The following is a 23,102-nucleotide window of genomic DNA, read 5'->3' as shown; positions in this document are numbered from 1 at the left end:
TGTGTGCTGCATGTGTTAATTTTCATCTGGGAAATTGGGCTCTGTAGTTTCACCCGTGACAGAACGTGTTTTGTTGGGGTTTCTTTCTTCATTTTTTTTTATCTTTCTTCTTTTCACCTCCGTGTGAGCAGTGGGCGATCTTACCTAGGGTGCCCCAATACCAGCTCCCTCTGCACCCTAATCTTAGTGTTTCATCTTTCTTCGATATGTGTGCAACACCATGGTGGTAGTTCTTGCTTCTACGATGTACGCGCTCAGAATTTGTGACCGCATTCTCGGTCCTCTCTATATCCATTGCTTGTACGCCTTGTGCCGTGCGGAAAATATTTAGGTGGCGGTGTTGCACCAATCTTCGTCGAGTTCAATTGCGCTCATGACACATGGATAGGAATAATAGTGGTTTCGAACTATTGGCTAGTTTGGAACGAAAGCCACATGCATGTATCACCAGGATTTGTACATAATTAAGGAACGCGAAAGATACTCACAGCGTTTCAAAGCGTACTTGGTGTACCACACCGTGACATACATTGCACGTTTCATTTTGATGCGGTTGTGTACCCGTCTTGACGTAACGGTCTATACAGCGTTACGTTTGACCGGCGACCAACGAAAAACCTGATACCTAAGGAAGTGTTGCGGGACAGTCAAGATTTGAGCACGTTTTGTCAGACAGATTTCCCGCCTAGGACAGATCCAGAGGCTACATTTAAAACGCGATTTCAGCCAAAAAACTTGGCATCCCCCAATCTTTTGAGAAGTGCTTACAAAAACAAAGCCTCTGAGAGAGTGACATGTACATGCACACAAACCAAAATAATTGTCTTAAGACACACTCTAGATGCGCACCTTCTTGACGTTTTTGGTTATTGCTGCCCACCGATTATGACCCCGCAAGACTAAGATATTACATCCCAAGAAAGTCCCTGATGAAGAGGAAGTATCATCACGTGCATGTAGAGACGTTGAAGAAGGCACGCGCTGATGCATTCCACAATTTGTCTCGAGATAGGTATGACCTGATGCAGCGTTGTGCCTCTGCCTTCTCAGTGTCTTCGTAGAAGTGACCACCCGTCGTGGGCTTTCTTCCGAGGGCCTTGCTTGTGCATCCCAACTACCATTCTTAATACCCTATGCTGGTCATCCTTTAGTTTTGACGCGTTCCTGGAGTGCGGCGACCTAGACTTCCAGGACCTCAAGTGGGCCTGCGCGGTGCTCAGTCTCCTGTGTTCGCACTGCGACCGCGGCTCTCCTAGACTTCGGGACCTTCTTAGGATGACAGCTGCATCTGAAAACTTTGCGAGGAAGACGCTTCCAAAATTTGCGTTCGAGGTTTCGTCGCTGGAAGACTGTTCTCAGCAGGTAAGGACGCATTGTTTTGTTAGTGAGAATATTTTATGTGCTTTGCTTCAAAAGTATGCAATTAGTACGTCGTCTTCGACCAGAGTTTTGGCAACGTGATCTGTGTAAGTTTGAAGTATGCGGGCGCGGGCACTTCGTTGAGACGCGAAGGCATGCGCGCTCCTAGGCGGATTACAGAAGTCTTCAGACTTGTGGACGAAGTTGACCTGTTGTAGTTGACTTGCCCTGAGCTTGACTTGTCACGCTTGAAGTTTACGCCTTTGTTTGCGTACCAGTGTTCTGTGCTGGGTTATTTACAGAACTAGAAAATGATTAAGCAAGTGCTTGCTTTTTCAGCTGGAATCCCTCGTTCACCTACTGGACGTCTTGGAGGCCATAAAGGAATTTGTTCTGAATACGGACACCTTCCTTAGCCTACTACCCTACATAACGGCGATGGTTGACTCATTGCGTGAATCACAATTAGGCATCGACGACGTCTACAATACGGCCGTGAAGCTGGAAGCGTTTGCGACGAGTGGCGCCATGCTGGGTAGACAACGTGTGTTGTCCCACCCGGACTTCAGAAGTCTCCCAGTCGTTCCAGCATCTGAAGAGTTGCTAGCCAGAGAATTGCCTCATTTGACGCCTAATCGTGTCCGTGGGTCGTATAATAGCACGGATAACTATCTGGACGTCCAGTTTAGACTGCTTCGTGAGGATTTCGTCCGTCCGCTCCGGGAAGGGATAAGGGAGTGCGCCCGGGCACAGCAAGTCCGTGGATATAGATACAGGTAAACTTCGTATAATGCTAGAATGCTCCGAAACTTGCCGTCTCTTGCGCAACAATTGATCAGCCTTGTCGGAGCCACCCATGTTTATCGATACCACCGTTTAACGATTATATCGTTACTATGCCGCATGTGTATCGTATGTTATTTTTGCTTTGATATGTGCCAGTAACTATACTGTGACATCGGAATTTTATAGTTTTAGTGGATCGTACCTGCTAGAGCATAGCATGCACAGTACGCAAAGAGTGCTTGCGCGCATGAGCTATTTTTCTGGAATAACGTCCCAACATTTCCCGGAGCAACTCGTAGGATTTCGGCAAGCATATCGTCTTTTCATTGGTTAAGATCGAAGAGCAAAGTGTACTGCAAGTACAAAATAACGTTAAAACATTACGAGAATGCATTCACACGTTTATTAGCGTCCTGTCGCTACTTTTTAGACCAGCGGCAGAGTGGATTAAGGCGTCCCGCTCGTTGATGGTAGCCAAGGTCGTGCTGAGCACTGGGAGGTAGTGGGTTCGAGTCCTACCACCGGCTGTGCTGTCCGAGGTTTTTCTGGGGTTTTCCGAAACTTTCTAGACGAATGTCCTGACAATTCCCCCTGAAGTCAGCCCAGGAGACATACTAACATCCCCTGTCCCCCACTCCTTCCTGCTGTCCTCACTCGATCTGGCCACATCAATACGTAGCTCATAGCCACAGTTGCTTCGCGGCGCTAACAAGGAAGAAAGTTCGCAACGTTCTGAAAGAAAAAAAACGATTGCGTGCGATCTATTGAGACTTCGCGGGGAGCATTTGAAGCATTACAACGGTCTGCGATGCTTGGTCATTAAAACGGGCGCGAGATAATTAGTTTTACGTATAACTAAGCCGATGTATTTCTGTGCAGGAAAGAAATATTCCGCAAGTTGGACGGCGTCAACGTCCATTTCGGCGTTGTCGTCATTTCCTCTTCGGTCAACGCAGATGGAAGGGTATACGTCGCGCAGTTCGACGCCTCGAGTTTCTCAAAGATACTCTGGAAGGAAACGAGGCGCTTCATTCCCGGATCGCTTCTTTGCTTCAGTAAGGACAACTTCGAGACAATCCAGGTGGCCACGGTGTCGCGTGCCAGTCAAAGTATGCTCGGCAGGGGCGTCGTTGAAGTCACATTCTGGAATTGTAGCTGCGAAGTCACGGGCCAGTTTGTTGTTCTGGAAAGCATCGCATACTTCGAGGGTTATCGTCATGTATTCCAGGCTCTGCAAAACACACACGTTCTTCCACTGGAAAAGTACATCGTAGGTGAGCCGATACAGCCCAACGTCGTTGAGGTCATGTGGCCGATGTGGCTATGTAACGCAGAAAGAGCGCTCCCTGGAGCTCTATAAGACTGTTCATGGCAGGCCGCTGACAAACTGTGTGGCACAGTTACAGGGTGTCGCAGCTAAATGCGAACGCATTCTTTCAAAAATGTATACATCACTTTTTTCGAGATGAAGTCAGTTGCAATATAGCATATGCTGAAGGGCGCTGCTTAAAACGGCACCAGCATGCTCCCAAGGCGAACTTTCAATAACTTTTTGTTATAAAAGCTGCGAAGTTGTCCCAGTGAGAACAAAAGGTTATTAGGTATTATAAAAGCTACGATGTTTTCCTAAAGAGAACATCTGGTCCCTTCGGTCACCTGATACCGTAGCCGTTTTCAGAACAAGAATGTGTTCGATAGATCGTCCGCAAAAATTTCGTGAAGGAACGCAATTTTTCTTTATTTTGTTCACTCTTTTAACATGTTCTTTTACTGCCAATGTAAGAGGGTGAATGAGCACATTGCCGCCTCATGCGTCGAAGATGAGCTTTCACTTGCGTAAACAAAACAAAAAACAAATATATCGTGTGACGCTATCGGGACTGTCCTAATCTTGGGTTCAGTTTTTGTTTTCTTTTCATCTTTTACCAGGACTCAAGAGGTAATAGTGCGCTCATCCTTTCCGATTGGGGGTGAAGGTAAAACGCGTCTCCGAGGGATGCGCGATGAACAAAAAAAATATTCCTTCACGAATTTTTTGCGGACGATCTATCGAACGGATTTTTGTTCTCAAAACTGCTATGGTATCAGGTGACCGAAGGGACCAGATGTTCTCATTGGGACAACTTCGTAGATTTTATAACAAAACGTTATTGAAAGTTCGCCTTGGAAGCATGCTGGTGCCCTTTTAAGGAGCGCCCTTCAGCATATGATATATTGCAACTGACTTCTCAAACGTATATATGTATATAGATACTCATGGAACGATGCGACAGCACCAGAGGACACGTGTGTCGCCGTGTTTGCGGCTCGTCAGGTCTGGGTAGCTGCGCATCGTTCGGAATTGGCATTGGGAATTCGGAATTGGGGTCGCTCAGCGAGCGATATACACCTGGGAGGGTGACTTAGCACTCCTCAATGCGACACTGCAAGCCAGTGAATTATAATCAGCGGGGAAAAGCCATTTAAGAGACAAGTAAATGACACTAGACGGGTTAGAAATTCAAAATTACAGATTAAGATGGCTTCCATGGCTGCACGCAGAGAAACAGATACTGATGGAACGATGCGACAGCACCAGAGGACACGTGTGTCGCCGTGTTTACGGCTCGTCAGCTCTGGGTAGCTGCGCATCGTTCGGAACGATGCGCAGCTATTATATTATATATTATAATATTGCAACTGATTTCACCCCAAAAACGTAATATATCCCGTTTTTGAGATGAAGTCAGTTGCAATATATCATATGCTGAAGGGCGCTCCTTAAGAGGGCACCAGCAAGCTCCCAAGGCGACGTCCTGATTACCTTCCTTTAAATGTATTCGCCTTTATAACTGGGACACCCTGTATAGATATTTAACATTTTACATTGGCGAGCAAAATACACGAATACACATAATCCTTTGCGTGCCCAACCGGTTGTAAATATGACACAACTCAGACTGACGATAGAAAACCCTTCCGAAGATCATGTTGCCAGCGTCGCGTCAGTACTCACGTTGCTTAGAATGGCAGCTGATCACACTAGGAACCTAGATAGAAACTGTTGCACTGTTGACGGCACAGGCATATCATTGTGCGAAATCATTGGCAGGTGCGGAATCCGTCGTTTTCCATCCAAGTTACGTGAACAATTCGACGACGTTCGACGTAACGTGTCTCCTAGAGGCACCTGGTGGTACCCGCCGAAAGGTGACCCTGCTCGACCGAGACAGCTGGCCAAAGGCGGAAGAAGTCCAACTGGACAGCTCCCAACTGGAGGCTCTTCAGTACGCGCTAACCCATGAACTAGGCGTCATACAGGGACCTCCGGGAACGGGAAAGACCTACATGGGTTTGAAGATTGTTCAGACGCTGCTGGAGAACGACGCCGTATGGGGTGACGGCCAAGGTCCCATCTTGGTGGTCTGTTATACCAATCGCGCCCTGGATCAGTTTCTGGGAGGCATGCTTCAGTTCACGAAACTTGTTACGAGGATGGGCGGTGGATGTAAGAACAACGCCTTGAAAAAGTATCATGTCAATAAGAAGTGTAAACGGACACTCGCTGATCGGCAGTCCTCTCAAGCTCTACGGAAGCACCTTGGACGACTGAAGGTTTGCTTTTTGTCTCTGTTTTCGCTTCCGTAGTACACATGATGGTACACATGGTACACATGAGTACACATCTCAGCTCTCACTGTAGCTTATGCATTGACCTTTTTTCAGGCACTTTCAACATTGTCACAGACCGTCTTTTCCGTACCTGAGGAAGAGGACATTGTAAAACTGCTTATGCATGTCATGAGCAAGGCGTGCTGCCAGTCCTTCTTGCAAGCGGTGTTCGACGAGCATTCCTTCTGTCAAGTGTTCAGTGTGTGGTTACGCCTGGATCAAACGAAAGCACTCTTCGTGAATCAAAGCAGCAAAAAGGGCACGTCGTCGGTAAGGCAGGCTGGATTGGTATACTATATCCTCAGAGTATGCCTGGTGTGTCTGTCTTCTGCACAGAGTTACTACCCCACATGGCTTCCTTAGGCAGGCGGAGCGCGGATGACGTTCACATTATCCGCATCCGCACTGCACTCGCGCACGTAAACATCCGCGACAGCGTCCACGTCAGATGAAAAGTGTCCACACAATTGTCCGCACATCCACAGTCATTGAATTTGAGGGGGGTGGGGGGGAATCCGCATGACGAAAATGTTATGTAAACCACCCAGAAATAGTCATTCACAATTGTGCCATAAAACGCAGTTAAAGGCACAACAAAGGATATACACCATTTTGCGTCAATTGTGGCGCCACAACACTAATGCTTATTTGAGGATAAAATGCGGATATCCGCACCTGCCGCGGTGGTGCGCGAGTTTATCCGCACCTTACCCTCGTGAATTTCAAGACCTTATATTTTTATCCGCAGCCACGGCGTAGACCGGACATCCGCGCGGATCCACCACTATCCACGTGACACCACATGACACGCCACATCGCAGGGTTTCTAAAAACATTTACCGCCAGCACTAAGACCCCTGCGTTGACGCTCAAATTATTGGTGGCTGGTTTTGTGACATATTGAGCCATTAGGCATAGGCAATTCGCATTAGACAGTGCGGTGATAGAGACGTCACTTACACAGGTGCACAAAGCTAGAAAGGGATCCAACAAGCAGGACCTGGACACGAGCTCTTGGGAAGCATATCTGCGTAGCACCATCAAGGAGGGCGATCGAGCCACAGGAGACGATCACGTCGAGGACGTTTGGACACTACGATCTCGAGAGCGCTGGAAACTATATCGATACTGGGTCCACAACCTGACTTCTGTGATTGACACCTTTCAAACTTCTGAGATGGTAACAATGGAAGGTGTGCAAGAGCGCATGGCGCACTCCAAACTAATGGCTGTCCTATCGGTCCTTAGGGCGTCCAAGGTGGGTACCTAATGGGTTCCAAGAAGGGCACTAAAGTGCAAAAATTTCTCCTGGTGTGTGTGTGTGTGTGTGTGCAGATGACCAGAAGTCTTGTTTCAGGTCATTGGAATGACAACAACGTGCGCGGCTAAGCACCAGGCTCTCCTCCGCGAGGTGCAACCGCGCATCGTCATCGTGGAAGAGGCAGCCCAAGTACTCGAAGCTCACGTGGTGACAAGCTTGGCTCCGCAAACTCAGCATGTGATCCTCATCGGGGACCACCAGCAGTTGCGTCCGCCTACGAATGTACACGAGCTGTCAATCAGGTACAGGGCCGGCTTGCACGAAACTTTTTGAATGCAACACTCAGCGAGTGTTACCCTCAAGCCCCATTGACAAGCAATAGGCTTGAGTGCAACGCTCATTGACTGGGGCTACCGACGGACGGCTCTCAACGGAAATCGCACCCATGAGTTTTCTTGTTGCAAACTTGGGTTGTAAACTGTTGGAACTGTGCGTAACCCGTCACGAAACCTTGTAGCGCAACTCACCGCTGTACGCCAAGTGTTATGTCCGTCCCTTTGTTTCACCACCACGATACTCAGTAAACATACGGGTATGGATATGGCAGGGAATAAAGGGGGACGTGTAGAGCATGGAAGCTTGTCCTTTTGTGTCTGTGCGAAGCTTGGTATGTTGGGGGATCTAACATCGTGTATCATCTCTGACGTTCAGCCGCATAGCGTGGTTCCCACTCCCCGTACCCGTCCAGCAACTGCCGTTCTTTAATCGTAATATTGCTGCCATCGTGTGCTTTGTACTACTTATACTTGAAAACAAGATGGTTTATTTAACAGATACAAGATGGACGTGTCGCTTTTCGAAAGAATGCTTATCAACGGCGTGGGTGTCAAACAGCTCCGCGTTCAACATCGCATGAGGCCGGAATTCGCCCGCCTTCTCACGCCACGATTCTACCCTACTTTGGAGCCCCACCCGTGCGTGGAACGATACGAAGACATCGAGGGTATGACCACGAACATGTTCTTCTTCAATCACTCCTCCGCCGAGCAGAGAAATTCTGGCAGAAGCTATAGCAACGTTTTCGAGGCACATTTTCTAGTCAACCTCTGCAGATACCTGCTTGCTCAGGGTTACCAACCTTCTCAAGTCACTTTGCTCACGCCGTACATGGGTCAGAAGAAGCTTCTAGAGCGCACAGCTAATACATATCAGGACATGACCGCGGTGGCCATCACAGTAGTGGATAATTTCCAAGGAGAAGAGAACGACATCATCCTCTTGTCCCTGGTTCGCTCGAACGAAACCGGGGAAACCGGTTTTGTTCGAGTGGCGAACCGAATCTGTGTCCTTCTGTCCAGGGCACGTATGGGGTTTTACTGCGTAGGTAATATGACCTTACTGAGCGAGGCGTCCAACTTATGGAGAGACATCGTTGACGACCTCAAATATCGGGGCCTCCTGGGATGCGAACTGAAGTTACGGTGCAGGAGACACCCGAACAGCACGGCAGTAGTAAGAACACTCGAGGACTTTCCTAGCGGTCGTAATAGTTTGTGTAACCTTCCGTGCCCAGCCTCCCTTCCTTGTGGACATTCTTGTCCAAAAAACTGTCATATGGATACTGAGGACCATACGCTGATCACCTGCAGAGAGCGTTGTGGAAAGACATGTTCCAGGGGTCACTGTTGCAACGGACGCTGCCACGGCCACTGTACGCCTTGCACGGTGCACATTAAGGTGGAGTTTCCCGTTTGCCACCATACTTCGGAAGTCCCGTGCTACATGGCAGACGAGGCGACTTGCACGAAAAAGTGCGGGCGACTCTTGAAATCCTGTGGTCATCCGTGTGGCAAAAAATGCGGCGAGCCCTGCGGTGGAGCGTGCATCGTATCAAATGTTGAGGTAGGTCCATGCGGACATCTCATCGAAGTCCCGTGCAAGATATCTGGCTGTATCGCTGCTAATCCAGAACTCTGTCGAGCCCGCTACGAGAGACTGCTACAATGCGGACATAAGTGTGCAGGGCGTTGTGGTGAGCCGTGTGGCGATAACCCGTGCAGGGAAGCCGTAAAGAAGTCCTTACCCTGCGGCCATACGACCACTGCGGAGTGTCGTGAGTTGGCAACGGATATTGCATGCCGGACGAAATCTAGTTACGTGCTTCCTTGCGGACATGACGTGGTCCTCGAATGCTGGCAGACCCAAACTGAATCATTTTTCGCCTGCGATCAGTGTCCGAAGTCTCAGCCATGTGGACACACATGCCGCTTCGGATGCACAAGAGCTTGTAGCCACGTTTGCAATGCCGAAGTATCCGCTCTGTGCTCATCTGGACACACCGTTGTAGTTCCTTGTTGGCAGCAAAAGGATCCTTCTGCCGTTTCTAGACTGTGCCGTGCACCTTGTCGAGCTATCCTACACTGCGGTCATCCTTGCTGGAATGCCTGCAATGAACCTTGCGCAAGTACGTGCAACAAGTATGTTACTTTGGACAGAGCTTGCGGCCACAAAGATATCGTTCCGTGCAGTCTGCGGGAAAAGGAATTTCCTTGCTTAGAACCTTGTCCTTTGTCTCTTGCCTGCGGTCATCCGTGTCCTGCCGCCTGCTACAAAACCCCGTGTCCATACCCGTGCCAGCTATCGTGTCCAATGTCCTGCCCTCACGGCCCATGTCCGACTGTGTGTGGCTATCCATGTCCACCTTGTGGAGAACCCTGCACGTGGTCGTGTCCGCACTATCGTTGCGATGCCTTGTGTTGCGAACCTTGTACACGGCCTCCCTGCGACCATCGCTGCGCAAGACTGCTGCCCTGTGGCCATGCTTGTCTCGGAGCCTGCGGCGAGCCGTGTCCGACGCTATGCAGTGTTTGCAAGCCGAAAGAGTACGAGGAAGCAGCGGGAACGTCCCTAAATGTTCTCCTCGTAGCGCTCGGAGACTGCGGACATTCTGTGCCAGAGGAAGATTTGAGGAGAGCTTGTTCCACAGCCCCCGAGGATGACCCCCTTTTGTGCCCTAGATGCTCGACGCCCGCCAGGCATTGTCTGAGGTACGCCACAAGTTTCGTAGTGTGGAACGGGTAACGCGGAGCAACTAGGCGGTTGGGCTTGCGACGACATTGTAACTTCTTGGGTTCGGAATACTTGTGTGGTTCTGTTCAATTGACCTTAGCCCACTGAGTAGTTAGCCCACGAAACCTGTTATATCACTTAGGAACTACCCCAACCCCCGCAGACTTCGCCGCTTTTAACATCCTTTGGCTACTGCGAACTCCTCGTAGCTTCGTGCAACATCCATCGGGAACAGTCTAATATCAATTTCACACCATACGAGCCGCTATACGAAAGTTGCAGGGGATACGCGTTTTCTTTGATTATGGAACGCAGCAGTTCCGACGTCTTTCGCTTCTCTAATGCATGGATACCTCTCTTGTCACCCCGTAGGTTCGGTCAACGTGTCAAGAAGTACATCGCCAGGATGAACAGACAAAAGCGAAAGGCTCTGGATGACATCCGGAGTGAGCATTACGGCTATGAAGCGGTTGCCGGGCAACGCTCACTTGATGACTACCTCCGTGGTCTCATTGAAGAGAAGAAACCCTGCGACAAGTGACTTCAATAGGCCCACTGAACAAACTTGTCTTGCTTTTATATAGTGTTTTGGTTTCGAAATACTGAGCGCTTCGTTGGGCTACTGTAGCCCTTAGTTCTTGGTTTCAATTTGTCTGTGGTTTCGTTAAAACAATGAAACTTCATTCGCGCTCGAGCCCCTGCAGCGATGTATATGATATGCATTCGCGATAATCGCCCTCTTCTCTACACTGATCTCAATGTCATAACAAAATCAGACTTTTACAGATAAAGAATATTTCATATCTCCATTTTCTAGATGTGATGTGTCGCCCAATCATGGGCGTATTGAGACGGGGTGCAGAGGAGGGGGGCTTCGAGGTCACCTGTGAAAATAGTGCACTCTTTATTCATATAGCCATGATTTTGCTACCTCTGAATCGCACACTTCGCGGCATCCGTCACCAGAAAGAAGCTGACTGGGTTGCACGCTCCACCCCCCCCCCCTTGGGAATGCCCATGGTCCCAATCTCCCCATCCGAACAGAGCCCAAACGTACAGAACAGCGATCATCTTAGTGCCTGTCTTGGGATTACACTGCAGTGGTGGCGCTCCGGCTCAGATCCGTGGGCACTTCATCTCTGGTATTTCGAAATGAAAAGCTGAAGATTTGTGTATCGTAGCTGTGCCTAGTCTCTCATGTTTATCACGCTGGAATTCACCGAAATCATCTGCCTGGTTACAAATATTAGTGTAATGGCTACAAAGAGTCTTTGTGGCAATCGTTCGGGTTGCCATGCCTGTAGTGCCCCCACTATACAGACCAGACCAGACCAGGCCAGAGACCAAAAGCTTGTCTCTCACTTTGGTTTCTTGAGGCGGCGCCAAGACGTCCCAGTCGGGAAGCGGATGCCGCGACGTGAGGCGCTTCCAGGCGGTTTTCGAGAACCGCTTCGTGCTAATTTTTGGCAGATAAACCTACTGTTCGCAGCATATCCAGGAGCTTTGGGGGAAAAGAAACGTATGGCCTCACTGATGATGCTGTGTCATTGCCCTGTGTTTCTGTGTGCACTACTCGTGGCTGACCATTTTGGCTGGCACAAAACAAAAGACAAAATTTAAACCCGGCACTAATTTTTTGATGTCCTCAACTTACGCATAGGGTGGGGTAAGTTGATGAAAATATGTAGACTGTCATTTTTGGGTCGTGCGAAATAAATATCTGGTTTAGCACCACAGTAATTTGTGGATCATCTCTCAAAGGTTTGGGGATTCTGTTAACGAATAATGGTACAATTCAGGCGATTATTCTGACAGCTATTAACAAAATAGTTCAACTGTCTTCAACATAGACCACCTTATCCTATAACTAACAGACACTCAGTACACTGCTTGTAAAAACGAGCGATGTTTTAATCCGCATTATCTTGTCATTTTTCACAGCGACATGTTCGAACAAAGTACTCTTGACAAATGACTACACTTACCTGGAAACCCGAAAAAGACAAATGACGCAATCGACAAGAAGGACACCCGATTGTTTTATGCAAGCAATGTTATATATCTCTATATCCATTGCCTGTACGCCTTGTGCCGTGCGGAAAATATTTAGGTGGCGGTGCTGCACCAATCTTCGTCGAGCTCAATTGCGCTCATGACACATGGATAGGGATAATAGTGGTTTCGAACTATTGGCTAGTTTGGAACGAAAGCCACATGCATGTATCACCAGGATTTGTACATAATTAAGGAACGCGAAAAATACTCACAGCGTTTCAAAGCGTACTTGGTGTACCATACCGTGACATACATTGCACGTTTCATTTTGATGCGGTTGTGTACCCGTCTTGATGTAACGGTCTATACAGCGTTACCTTTGACCTACGACCAACGAAAAACCTGATACCTAAGGAAGTGTTGCGGGACAGTCAAGATTTGAGCACGTTTTGTCAGACAGATTTCCGGCCTAGGACAGATCCAGAGGCTACATTTTAAAACGCGATTTTAGCCAAAAACTTGGCATCCCCCAATTCTTTGAGAAGTGCTTACAAAAACAAAGCCTCTGAGAGAGTGACATGTACATGCACACAAACCAAAATAATTGTTTTAAGACACACTCTAGATGCGCACCTTCTTGACGTTTTTGGTCATTGCTGCCCGCCGATTATGACGCCGCAAGACTAAGATATAACATCCCAAGAAAGTCCCTGATGAAGAGGAAGTACCATCACGTGCATGTAGAGACGTTGAAGAAGGCACGCGCTGATGCATTCCACAATTTGTCGCGAGATAGGTATGACCTGATGCAGCGTTGTGCCTGTGCCTTCTCAGTGTCTTCGTAGAAGTGACCACCCGTCGTGGGCTTTCTTCCGAGGGCCTTGCCTGTGCAGCCCAACTACCATTGTTAATACCCTATGCCGGTCATCCTTTAGTTTTGACGCGTTCCTGGAGTGCGGCGACCTAGACTTCCAGGACCTCAAGTGGGCCTTCGTGGTGCTCAGTCTCCTGTGTTCGCACTGCGACCGCGGCTCTCCTAGACTTCGGGACCTTCTTAGGAAGACAGCTACATCTGAAAACTTTGCGAGGAAGACGCTTCCAAAATTTGCGTTCGAGGTTTCGTCGCTCGAAGACATTTCCCAGCAGGTAAGAACGCATTGTTTTGTTAGTGAGAATATTTTGTGATTTGCTTCAAAAGCATGCAATTAGTACGTCGTCTTCGACCAGTGTTTTGGCAACGTGATCTGTGTAAGTTTGAAGCATGCGGGCGCGGGCACTTCGTTCAGACGCGAAGGCATGCGCGCTCCTAGGCGGATCAGACGTCTTGTGGGCGAAGTTGACATGTTGTAGTTGACTTGCCCTGAGCTTGACTTGTCACGCTTGAAGTTTACGCCTTTGTTTGCGTACCAGTGTTCTGTGCTGGGTTATTTACAGAACTAGAAAAGGATTAAGCAAGTGCCTGCTTTTCAGCTGGAATCCCTCGTTCACCTACTGGACGTCTTGGAGGCCATAAAGGAATTTCTTCTGAATACGGACACCTTCCTTAGCCTACTACCCTATATAATGGCGATGGTTGACTCATTGCATGAATCACAATTAGGCATCGACGACATCTACAATAGGGCCTTGAAGTTGGAAGCGTTTGCGACGAGTGGCGCCATGCTGGGTAGACAACGTGTGTTGTCCCACCCGGACTTCAGAACTCTCCCAGTCGTTCCAGCATCTGAAGAGTTGCTAGCCAGAGAATTGCCTCGTTTGACGCCTAATCGTGTCCGTGGATCGTATAATAGAATGGAGCACTATCTGGACGTCCAGTTTAGGCTGCTTCGTGAGGATTTCGTCCGTCCGCTTCGGGAAGGGATATGGGAGTGCGCCCGGGCGCAGCAAGTCCGTGGATATAGATACAGGTAAACTTCGTATAGTGCTAAAATGTTCCGAAACTTGCTGTCTCTTGCGCAAAAATTGATCAGCCTTGTCGGAGCCACCCATGTTTATCGATACCATGCGCTTATATCCTTACTATGCCGCATGTGTATCGTGTTTTATTTTTGCTTTGATATGTGCCAGTAACTATACTGTGACATGGAAATTTTATTAGAGTTTTAGTGGATCGTACCTGCTAGAGCATAGCATGCACAGTACGCAAAGAGTGCTTGCGTCTATTCATTCGTTAAGATCGAGGAGCAAAGTGTACTGCAAGTACAAAATAACGTTAAAACATTACGAGAATGCATTCACACGTTTATTAGCGTCCTGTCACTTTTTAGACCAGCGGCAGAGTGGATTAAGGCGTCCCGCTCGTTGATGGTAGCCAAGGTCGTGCTGAAGACTGGGAGGTAGTGGGTTCGAGTCCTACCACCGGCTGTGCTGTCGGAGGTTTTTCTGGGGTTTTCCGAAACTTTCTAGACGAATGTCCTCACAATTCCCCCTGAAATCAGCCCAGGAGGTATACTAACATCCCCTGTCCCCCACTCCTTCCTGCTTTCCTCTCTCCATCTGTCCACATCAATACGCCGCTCATAGCCACAGTTGCTTCGCGGCGCTAACAAGGAAGTGAAAAAAATAAAAAAATATGAAAAAGAAAACGATTGCGTGCGATCTATTGAGACTTCGCGGGAGCATTTGAAGCATTACAACGCTCTGCGATTCTTGGTCATTAAAACGGGCGCGAGATAATTAGTTTTACGTATAACTAAGCCGATGTATTTCTGTGCAGGAAAGAAATATTCCGCAAGTTGGACGGCGTGAACGTCCATTCCGGCGTTGTCGTCATTTCCTCTTCCGTCAACGCAGATGGAAGGGTATACGTCGTGCAGTTCGACGCCTCGAGTTTCTCAAAGATACGCTGGAAGGGAACGAGGCGCTTCATTCCCGGATCGCTGCTTTGCTTCAGTAAGGACAACTTCGAGACAATCCAGGTGGCCACGGTGTCGCGTGCCAGTCAAAGTATGCTAGGCAGGGGCGTCGTTGAAGTCACATTCTGGAATTGTAGCTGCGCAGTCACGGGCCAGTTTGTTGTTCTGGAAAGCATCGCATACTTCGAGGGTTATCGTCATGTATTCCAGGCTCTGCAAAATACGCACGTTCTTCCACTGGAAAAGTACATCGTAGGTGAGCTGATACAGCCCAACGTCGTTACTATCAATTCAAGTATTCCTGGTACGAAGGCAAGAATGTCACCACGTGATCTTAGGTTGTAGGCGCTTCCGTAATATATCTAATGTCCTTTCCCCATCGACTATACGCACGCGTTTGTGCACATAGTATGCTTCCCGGCATGCGTGATTTATATAGATGAATGTTGAAGAATAGCATTTCATGACTTAGTGTTACCTACTGGAGCATGCGTCTCGTGTGGCTATATGTAACGCAGAAAGAGCGTTCTCTGGAATCCCAGGACAGTTCATAGCAGGCCGCGCCACAAAACTGTTTTGCACAGATATAGATATCGTAACATCTTTTGGCGAGCAAAATACAGGAATACACAGAACTCTTTGCGTGCCTAACCGGTTGCAACTCACAGAACGAAGATAGAACCTTTCCAAGATCATGTTTCAAGCATTGCGACAGTACCCACGTTGCTTAGAGTGGCAGCTGACCACATTAAGAACTTGTATCAGTTTTTCCCTCATTCGTCACTTTTTCACATTCAACTACACGCCGTTGCAGGTGCGGAATCTGTCGTTTTCCATCCAAGTTACGTGAATAATTCGACGACGTTCGACATAACGTGTCTCCTAGAGGCACCTGGTGGTACCCGCCGAAAGGTGACCCTGCTCGACCGAGACAGCTGGCCAAAGGCGGAAGAACTCCAACTGGACAGCTCCCAACTGCAGGCTCTTCAGTACGCGCTAACCCATGAACTAGGCGTCATACAGGGACCTCCGGGAACGGGAAAGACCTACATGGGTTTGAAGATTGTTCAGACGCTGTTGGAGAACGACGCCGTATGGGGTGACGAACAAGGTCCCATCTTGGTGGTCTGCTATACCAATCGCGCCCTGGATCAGTTTCTGGAAGGCGTGCTTCAGTTCACGAAACTTGTCACCAGGATGGGCGGTGGATGTAAGAACAACGCCTTGAAAAGGTATCATGTCAATAGGAAGTGTAAACGGACACAAGCTGGTCGGCAGTCCTGTGAAGCTCTACAGAAGCACCTTGAACGAGTGAAGGTTTGCCTTTTGTTTTTGATGTTTTCCCTTGTGTAGTGCACGGGATGGTGCTAACGGGGCCTAAACATGTATTTACACGGACGATATCCCCACGGAATCTTCTAGCGGAAGAAAAAGCGAAAAGGTGCTCACGGGGCAGAATTAAGTTACGTTTTGTTGAGTATGTTCCCAACGGTCAGCAGTGCACGCGCACGTTGAGCGCACGCGCTCGATCATGTGACTGTATCGCATCTTCCGGCGGAGTATTCTGAGGAATGTCGCTTGTGAGAATGCACGGGAAGTGATGCGTTCCTCAAGGAGCTGAGGCAGATTTCTACTGGTCTTAGTTTGTGCTCCCGCCTATCTAACGTGCATGCTCTTATACCTTCTACGGACAAGCAAAGGACAAAGCCTTAGCCTATCTTTGTACCTTTGACGTTGCTCCATCTCAGCTCTCACGGTAGCTTATGCATTGACCTCTTTTCAGACTCTTTCAGCATTGGCACAGAGAGCCTTTTCCGTACCTGAGGAAGAGGACGTTGTAAAACTGCTTATGCATGTCATGAGCAAGGCGTGCTGCCAGTCCTTCTTGCAAGCGGTGTTCGACGAGCATTCCTTCTGTCAAGTGTTCAGGGTGTGGTTACGCCTGGATCAAACGAAAGCACTCTTCCTGAATCAATGCAGCAAAAAGGACACGTCATCGGTAAGGGAGGCTGGATTGGTATACTACATTCTCAGAGTATACCTGATGTATCTGTCTTCTGCACAGAGTTCTCTGTCTTCTGCCTCCTAGGCAGACGAGGGCGCGATGACATTGATAGTATCCGCATCTGCATTGCACCCGCGCACGTAAAATCCGCGACCGCATCCGCGTCGGATGAAATAGATGTATCCGCACATCCGCAGTCACCGAATTTGAGTGGAAAATCCGCATGACGAAAATGTTATGTAAACCACCCAGGAATATTGTGTCATCCACAATTGTGCAAATGATATACACTTGGACACCATTTTGGACTGCTCCTCCGTTACCTCGCTGCAACCGACCTACTGGTCGCCCTGTGAACCGGACTGTGCCCGCCTGAATACTCTCTCTCCGATTCTTTTGTTTTTTTGTTTTTTTGTTTTTTAATAGCAAGCCGACACCCTGTCTGACTGACCTTTCCCTCGTTCCTCTTCTTTGTTTGTTTGTTTGTTTGTTATCATTAAACATATCCCCCTCCCCCATTTTGGACTCATCGCGTCAATTGTGGCTCCACCTGGCGGACGTCGACAACACAAATGCTTATTTGAGGATAAAATGCCGATATCCGCGCCTTCCGCAGTGGTGCGCGAGTTTATCCGCACCTTACCGTCGTGTATTTCAAGACGTTATATTTTTTCCGCAGCACGGCGTAGACCGGATATCCGCGCGGATCCGCGGGAATAACCGTACCCTCGCGCATCACTATCCACGTGACACCTCATGACAGGGTTTAACAAAAAAAATTACCGCCAGCTTAAGAGTATAAGGCCACATTTAAACACGTTTCGCACAACGCCAAAAGACTCCTGCGTGGACTTCAAAGCTGACGCTTAAATTATTGGTGGCTGGTTTTGTGACATATTGAACCATTAGGCATAGGCAATTCGCATTACGCAGTGCGGTGATAGGGACGTCACTTACACAGGTGCACAAAGCTAAAAAGGGATCCAACATGCGGGACCTGGACACAAGCTCTTGGGAAGCACATCTGCGCAACATCATCAAGGAGGGCGATCGAGCCACAGGAGACGATCACGTCGAGGACGTCTGGACACTACGATCTCGAGAGCGCTGGAAACTATATCGATACTGGGTCGACAACCTGACTTCTGTGATTGACACCTTTCAAACTTCTGAGATGACCACAATGGAAGATGTGCAAGAGCGCATGGCGCACTCCAGACTAATGGCTGACCTACCGGTCCTTAGGGCGTCCAAGGTGGGTACCTAATGGGTTCCAAGAAGGGCACTAAAGTGCAAGCATTACTCCTGCTGTGTGTGTGCAGATGACCAGAAGTCTTGTTTCAGGTCATTGGAATGACAACAACGTGCGCGGCTAAGTACCAGGCTCTCCTCCGCGAGGTGCAACCGCGCATCGTCATCGTGGAAGAGGCAGCCGAAGTACTCGAAGCTCACGTGGTGACAAGCTTGGCTCCGCAAACTCAGCATGTGATCCTCATCGGGGACCACCAGCAGTTGCGTCCGCCTACGAATGTACACGAACTGTCAATCAGGTAGAGGGCAGCTTGCACGAAACTTTTTGAATGCAACACTCAACGAGTGTTACACTCAAGGCCCATTGACAAGCAACAGGCTTGGGTGCAACGCTCATTGAGTGGGCTACGGGGCACGATAACACTGTTCAGGAAATCGCACCCATGGGGGTTATCTTACGTGTTTGGGTTGTAAACTGTTGGAAGTGTGCGTAACCCGACACGAAACCTTGTAACTCAACCCGCCGCTGTACGCCAAGAGTGTTATGTCCGTCCCTGTGTTTCACCACCACGATACTCAGTAAACAAACTGGTGTGGATGTGCCAGGGAATAAAAGGGGATGTGTAGAGTGTGGAAGCTTGTCCTTGCGCGAAGCTTGGTATGTTGGGGATCTAAGATCGTGTAAGCGCATCATGTGTAACGTTCAGCCGCATAGCGTGGTTCCCAGTCCCGGTACCCGTCCATCGACTGCCGTTCTTTAATCGTAATATTGCTGTCGTCGTGTGCTTTGTACTACTTACATTTGAAAGCAAGATGGTTTACTTAACAGATACAAGATGGACGTGTCTCTTTTCGAAAGAATGCTTATCAACGGCGTGGGTGTCAAACAGCTCCGCGTTCAACATCGCATGAGGCCGGACTTCGCCCGCCTTCTCACGCCACGATTCTACCCTGCTCTGGAGCACCACCCGTGCGTGGAACAATACGAGGACATTGAGGGTATGACCACGAACATGTTCTTCTTCAATCACTCCTCCCCAGAGCGGAGAAATTCTGGCAGAAGCTATAGCAACGTTTTCGAGGCGAATTTTCTTGTCAACCTCTGCAGATACCTGCTTGCTCAGGGTTACCAACCTTCTCAAATCACTTTGCTCACGCCGTACATGTGTCAGAAGAAGCTTCTAGAGCGCGCAGCTAGTACATATCACGAGCTGACCGCGGTGGCCATCACAGTAGTGGATAATTTCCAAGGAGAAGAGAACGACATCATCCTCTTGTCCCTGGTTCGCTCCAACGAAACCGGGGAAACCGGTTTTGTTCGAGTGGCGAACCGAATTTGTGTCCTCCTGTCCAGGGCTCGTATGGGATTTTACTGCGTAGGCAATATGACCTTACTGAGCGAGGCGTCCAACTTATGGAGAGACATCGTTGACGACCTCAAATATCGTGGCCTTCTCCGATGCGAACTGAAGTTACGGTGCAGGAGACACTCGAACAGCACGGCAGTAGTAAGAACAGCAGATGACTTTCCTAGCGGTCGTAGTGGTCTCTGTAACCATCCGTGCACAGCCTCCCTTCCCTGCGGACATTCTTGTCCAAAAAACTGCCACATGGATACTGAGGACCACACGCTGTTCACCTGCAGAGAGCGTTGCGGAAAGACGTGTTCTAGAGGTCACTGTTGCAACGAACGCTGCCACAGCCACTGTACGCCTAGCACGATGCAGGTGGAGTTTCCCGTTTGCCACCATACTTCCGAAGTTCCGTGTTATATGGCAGATAAGGCGATTTGCACGAAAAAATGCGGGCGACTCTTGAATACATGCGGTCATCCGTGCGGCAAAACATGCGGCGAGCTCTGCGGTGGAGCGTGCGTCGGATCAAGTGCTGAGGTAGGTCCATGCGGACATCTCATCGAAGTTCCGTGCAAGATATCTGGCTGTATCGCTGCTATTCCAGAACTCTGTCGAGCCCGCTGCGAGAGACTGCTACAATGCGGACATAGGTGTGCAGGGCGTTGTAGTGAGCCGTGTGGCGATAACCCGTGCAGGGAGGCCGTAAAGAAGTCCTTACCCTGCGGCCATACGGTCACTGCGGAGTGTCGTGAGTTGGCAACGGTTATTGCATGCCGGACGAAATCTAGTTACGTGCTTCCTTGCGGACATGACGTGGTCCTCGAATGCTGGCAAACCCAAACTGAATCATTTTTCGCTTGCGATCAGTGTCCAAAGTCCCTGCCATGTGGACACACATGCCGCTTCAGATGCACTAGAGCTTGTAGCCACGTTTGCAGGGCCGAAGTAGCCGCTCCGTGCTTATCTGGACACACCGTTGTAGTTCCATGTTGGCAGCAGAAGGATCCTTCTGTCATTTCTAGACTGTGCCGTGCACCTTGTCCAGCTATCCTTCAATGCGGTCATCCTTGCTGGAATGCCTGCAACGAACCTTGCGCAAGTACGTGCAACAAGTATGTTACTTTGGACAGAGCTTGCGGCCACAAAGATATCGTTCCGTGCAGTCTGCGGAAAAAGGAATTTCCTTGCTTAGAACCTTGTCCTCGGTCTCTTGCCTGCGGTCATCCGTGTCCGGCCGCCTGCTACAAAACGCCGTGTCCATACCCGTGCCAGCTATCGTGTCCAATGTCCTGCCCTCACGGCCCGTGCCCGGCTGTATGTGGCTATCCATGTCCACCTTGCGGAGAACCCTGCACGTGGTCGTGTCCGCACTATCGTTGCGATGCCTTGTGTTGCGAACCTTGTACACGGCCTCCCTGCGACCATCGCTGCGCGAGACTGCTGCCCTGTGGCCATGCTTGCCTCGGAGCCTGCGGCGAGCCGTGTCCGACGCTATGCAGTGTTTGCAAGCCTCAAGAATACGAGGAAGCAGCGGGAACGTCCCTAAATGTTCTCCTCATAGCGCTCGGAGACTGCGGACATTCTGTGCCCGAGGAAGATTTGAGGAAAGCTTGTTCCACTGTCCCTGAGGATGGCCCTCTTTTGTGCCCTAGATGCTCGACGCCCGCCAGGCATTGTCTGAGGTAGGCCACAAGTTTCGTAGTGTGGAACGGGTAACGCGGAGTAACTAAGGGGGTTGGGCTTGTGATGGACCTTGTAACTTCTTGGGTTCGGAATACTCTTGTGTGGTTCTGTTCAACTGACTTTAGCCCACTGAGCGGTTAGCCCACGAAACCTGATAGAATCCCTTAGGAACGACCCCAACCCCCGCAGATTTGGTCGCTTTTAACATCCTTTGGCTGCTGCGAACTCCACGTAGCTTTGTGCAACATCCATCGAGAATAGTCTATCAATTTCACTCCATACGAGCCGCTATACGGGAGTAGCAGGTGATACGCGTCTTCTTGAATTCCGATGTCTTTCACTTCTCTAATGCCTGGATACCTCTCTTGTCACCCCGTAGGTTCGGTCAACGTGTCAAGAAGTACATCGCCAGGATGAACAGACAAAAGCGAAAGGCTCTGGATGACATCGGGACTGAACATTACGGTTATAAAGCGGTTGCCGGACAACGCTCACTTGAGTACCTCCGTGGTCTCATTGCAAAGAAGCAACCCTGCGACAAGTAGCTGCTGACAAGTAGCGACAATAGGCAGCTGAACAAACTCTTTTTTTATATAGTATTTATTTTGGTTTCGGAATATTGAGCGCTGCGTTGGGCTACTGTAGCCCTTAGTTCTAGGGCTATTTCAATTTGACTGTGCCAAGGGTTTCAATTTGTCCGTGGTTTCGTTAAAACAATGAAACTTTCATTCGCGCTTGAGCCCCAGCACAGACTGCAGCGATGCATATGATGTGCATTCGCGATAATCTCCCTCTTCTCTCCACTGATCTCAATGTCATAACAAAATCAGACTTGTACAGATAAAAAATATTCCATATCTCCCGTTTCTAGATGTGATGAGTCGTGATGAGTGATGAGGGCGTATTGCGAGGAGATGCAGAGGAGGGGGGCTTCAAGGTCGCCTATGATAGTGCACTCAGCCATGCTTTTGCTACCTCTGAACCGCACAGTCCGCGGCATCAGTCTTCAGAGAAACGCTGACTGGGTTGCACGCTTCGCCCCCCTGGAATGCCCATGGTCCCAATCTCCCCACCTGTTGAACAGAGCCCGCATGTAAAGAACATTGATTATCTGCAGTGTAATCCGCGCAGTGGTCGCGCTCCCGCTCAGATCCGTGGGCACTTCATCTCTCTGGTATTTCGAAATGAAAAATTGAAGATGATTGTGTATTGTAGCTGTGCCTAGTCGCTCGTGTTTATCACGCTGGAATTTACCGAAATTCTCTGCCTGGTTACAAATATTAGTGTAATGGCCACAAAGAGTCTTCGTGACAATCTTACGGGTTGCCATGCCTGCAGTGGCCCCACTACACACCAGACCGGACCAGACACCAAACTCTTGTCTGTCACATTGGTATCTTGAGGCGGCGCCAAGACGTCCCAGTAGGGAAGCGGATACTGCGACGTGAGGTGCTTCCAGGCGGTTTTCGAGAACCGCTTCGTGCTACGACTTTTGGACGCCTCGTCGCACACGTCGACGGAGCAGATTGTCTTAGCGCGCGTTGTTTGCCGTCTAAGCGAATCACGGAGGTCAACGACGAGATCGGCATATACGCAAACCACATATCAATCAACGAAAATAAATATATCCGAGTGCTACGGTTGCGTTAGTCGCCGGCAGATAAACATTTGTCATTTTTTGGCAGATAAACCTTTTGTTCTCAGCATATCCAGGAGCTTGAGGGGAAAAGACAAACGTACAAAATGCAGAATGAACAGCACAAGACAACTGTGATCTGTGCATTTGTGTTTTCCACAAGCTCCGGGATATGTTGCCAACGTCAGGTACACAC

The 23,102-nt window shown here is 49.2% G+C and overlaps 2 protein-coding genes and 1 long non-coding RNA gene across 5 annotated transcripts in view; 2 read left to right on the top strand and 1 right to left on the bottom strand.

Moving 5' to 3' along the window:
• Nucleotides 1-23,102, bottom strand: part of LOC135396196 (uncharacterized) — a 160,672-nt gene that overhangs the window by 125,604 nt on the left and 11,966 nt on the right. The window lies entirely within an intron of this gene.
• Nucleotides 1,019-10,935, top strand: LOC135394797 (NFX1-type zinc finger-containing protein 1-like). The gene is made up of 9 exons (XM_064625783.1): nucleotides 1,019-1,362; nucleotides 1,699-2,135; nucleotides 3,025-3,419; nucleotides 5,237-5,739; nucleotides 5,851-6,066; nucleotides 6,761-7,054; nucleotides 7,154-7,359; nucleotides 7,891-10,104; nucleotides 10,499-10,935. Exons 1-9 carry the CDS (start codon nucleotides 1,276-1,278, stop codon nucleotides 10,665-10,667), a joined length of 4,521 nt encoding a protein of 1,506 aa, XP_064481853.1. The 5' UTR covers nucleotides 1,019-1,275; the 3' UTR covers nucleotides 10,668-10,935.
• On the top strand, nucleotides 11,026-22,127 carry LOC135394798 (NFX1-type zinc finger-containing protein 1-like). 3 transcript variants are annotated; one of them, XM_064625784.1, is made up of 9 exons: nucleotides 11,026-13,267; nucleotides 13,592-14,028; nucleotides 14,838-15,232; nucleotides 15,791-16,293; nucleotides 16,760-16,975; nucleotides 17,943-18,236; nucleotides 18,326-18,531; nucleotides 19,062-21,269; nucleotides 21,650-22,127. In XM_064625784.1, the coding sequence occupies exons 2-9, from the start codon at nucleotides 13,685-13,687 to the stop codon at nucleotides 21,813-21,815; spliced, it is 4,332 nt and encodes a 1,443-aa protein (XP_064481854.1). In that variant the 5' UTR covers nucleotides 11,026-13,267; nucleotides 13,592-13,684; the 3' UTR covers nucleotides 21,816-22,127. The 3 variants fall into 3 exon arrangements, with proteins under 3 accessions (XP_064481854.1, XP_064481855.1, XP_064481856.1); XM_064625785.1 differs by having other exon boundaries at nucleotides 19,062-19,231; nucleotides 21,650-21,763; XM_064625786.1 differs by lacking the exon at nucleotides 19,062-21,269.

The sequence above is a fragment of the Ornithodoros turicata genome, chromosome 5 (genome assembly GCF_037126465.1).
Source record: "Ornithodoros turicata isolate Travis chromosome 5, ASM3712646v1, whole genome shotgun sequence".
NCBI lineage: Eukaryota > Metazoa > Arthropoda > Arachnida > Ixodida > Argasidae > Ornithodoros > Ornithodoros turicata.
This window is presented reverse-complemented; position numbering and strand designations above follow the sequence as displayed.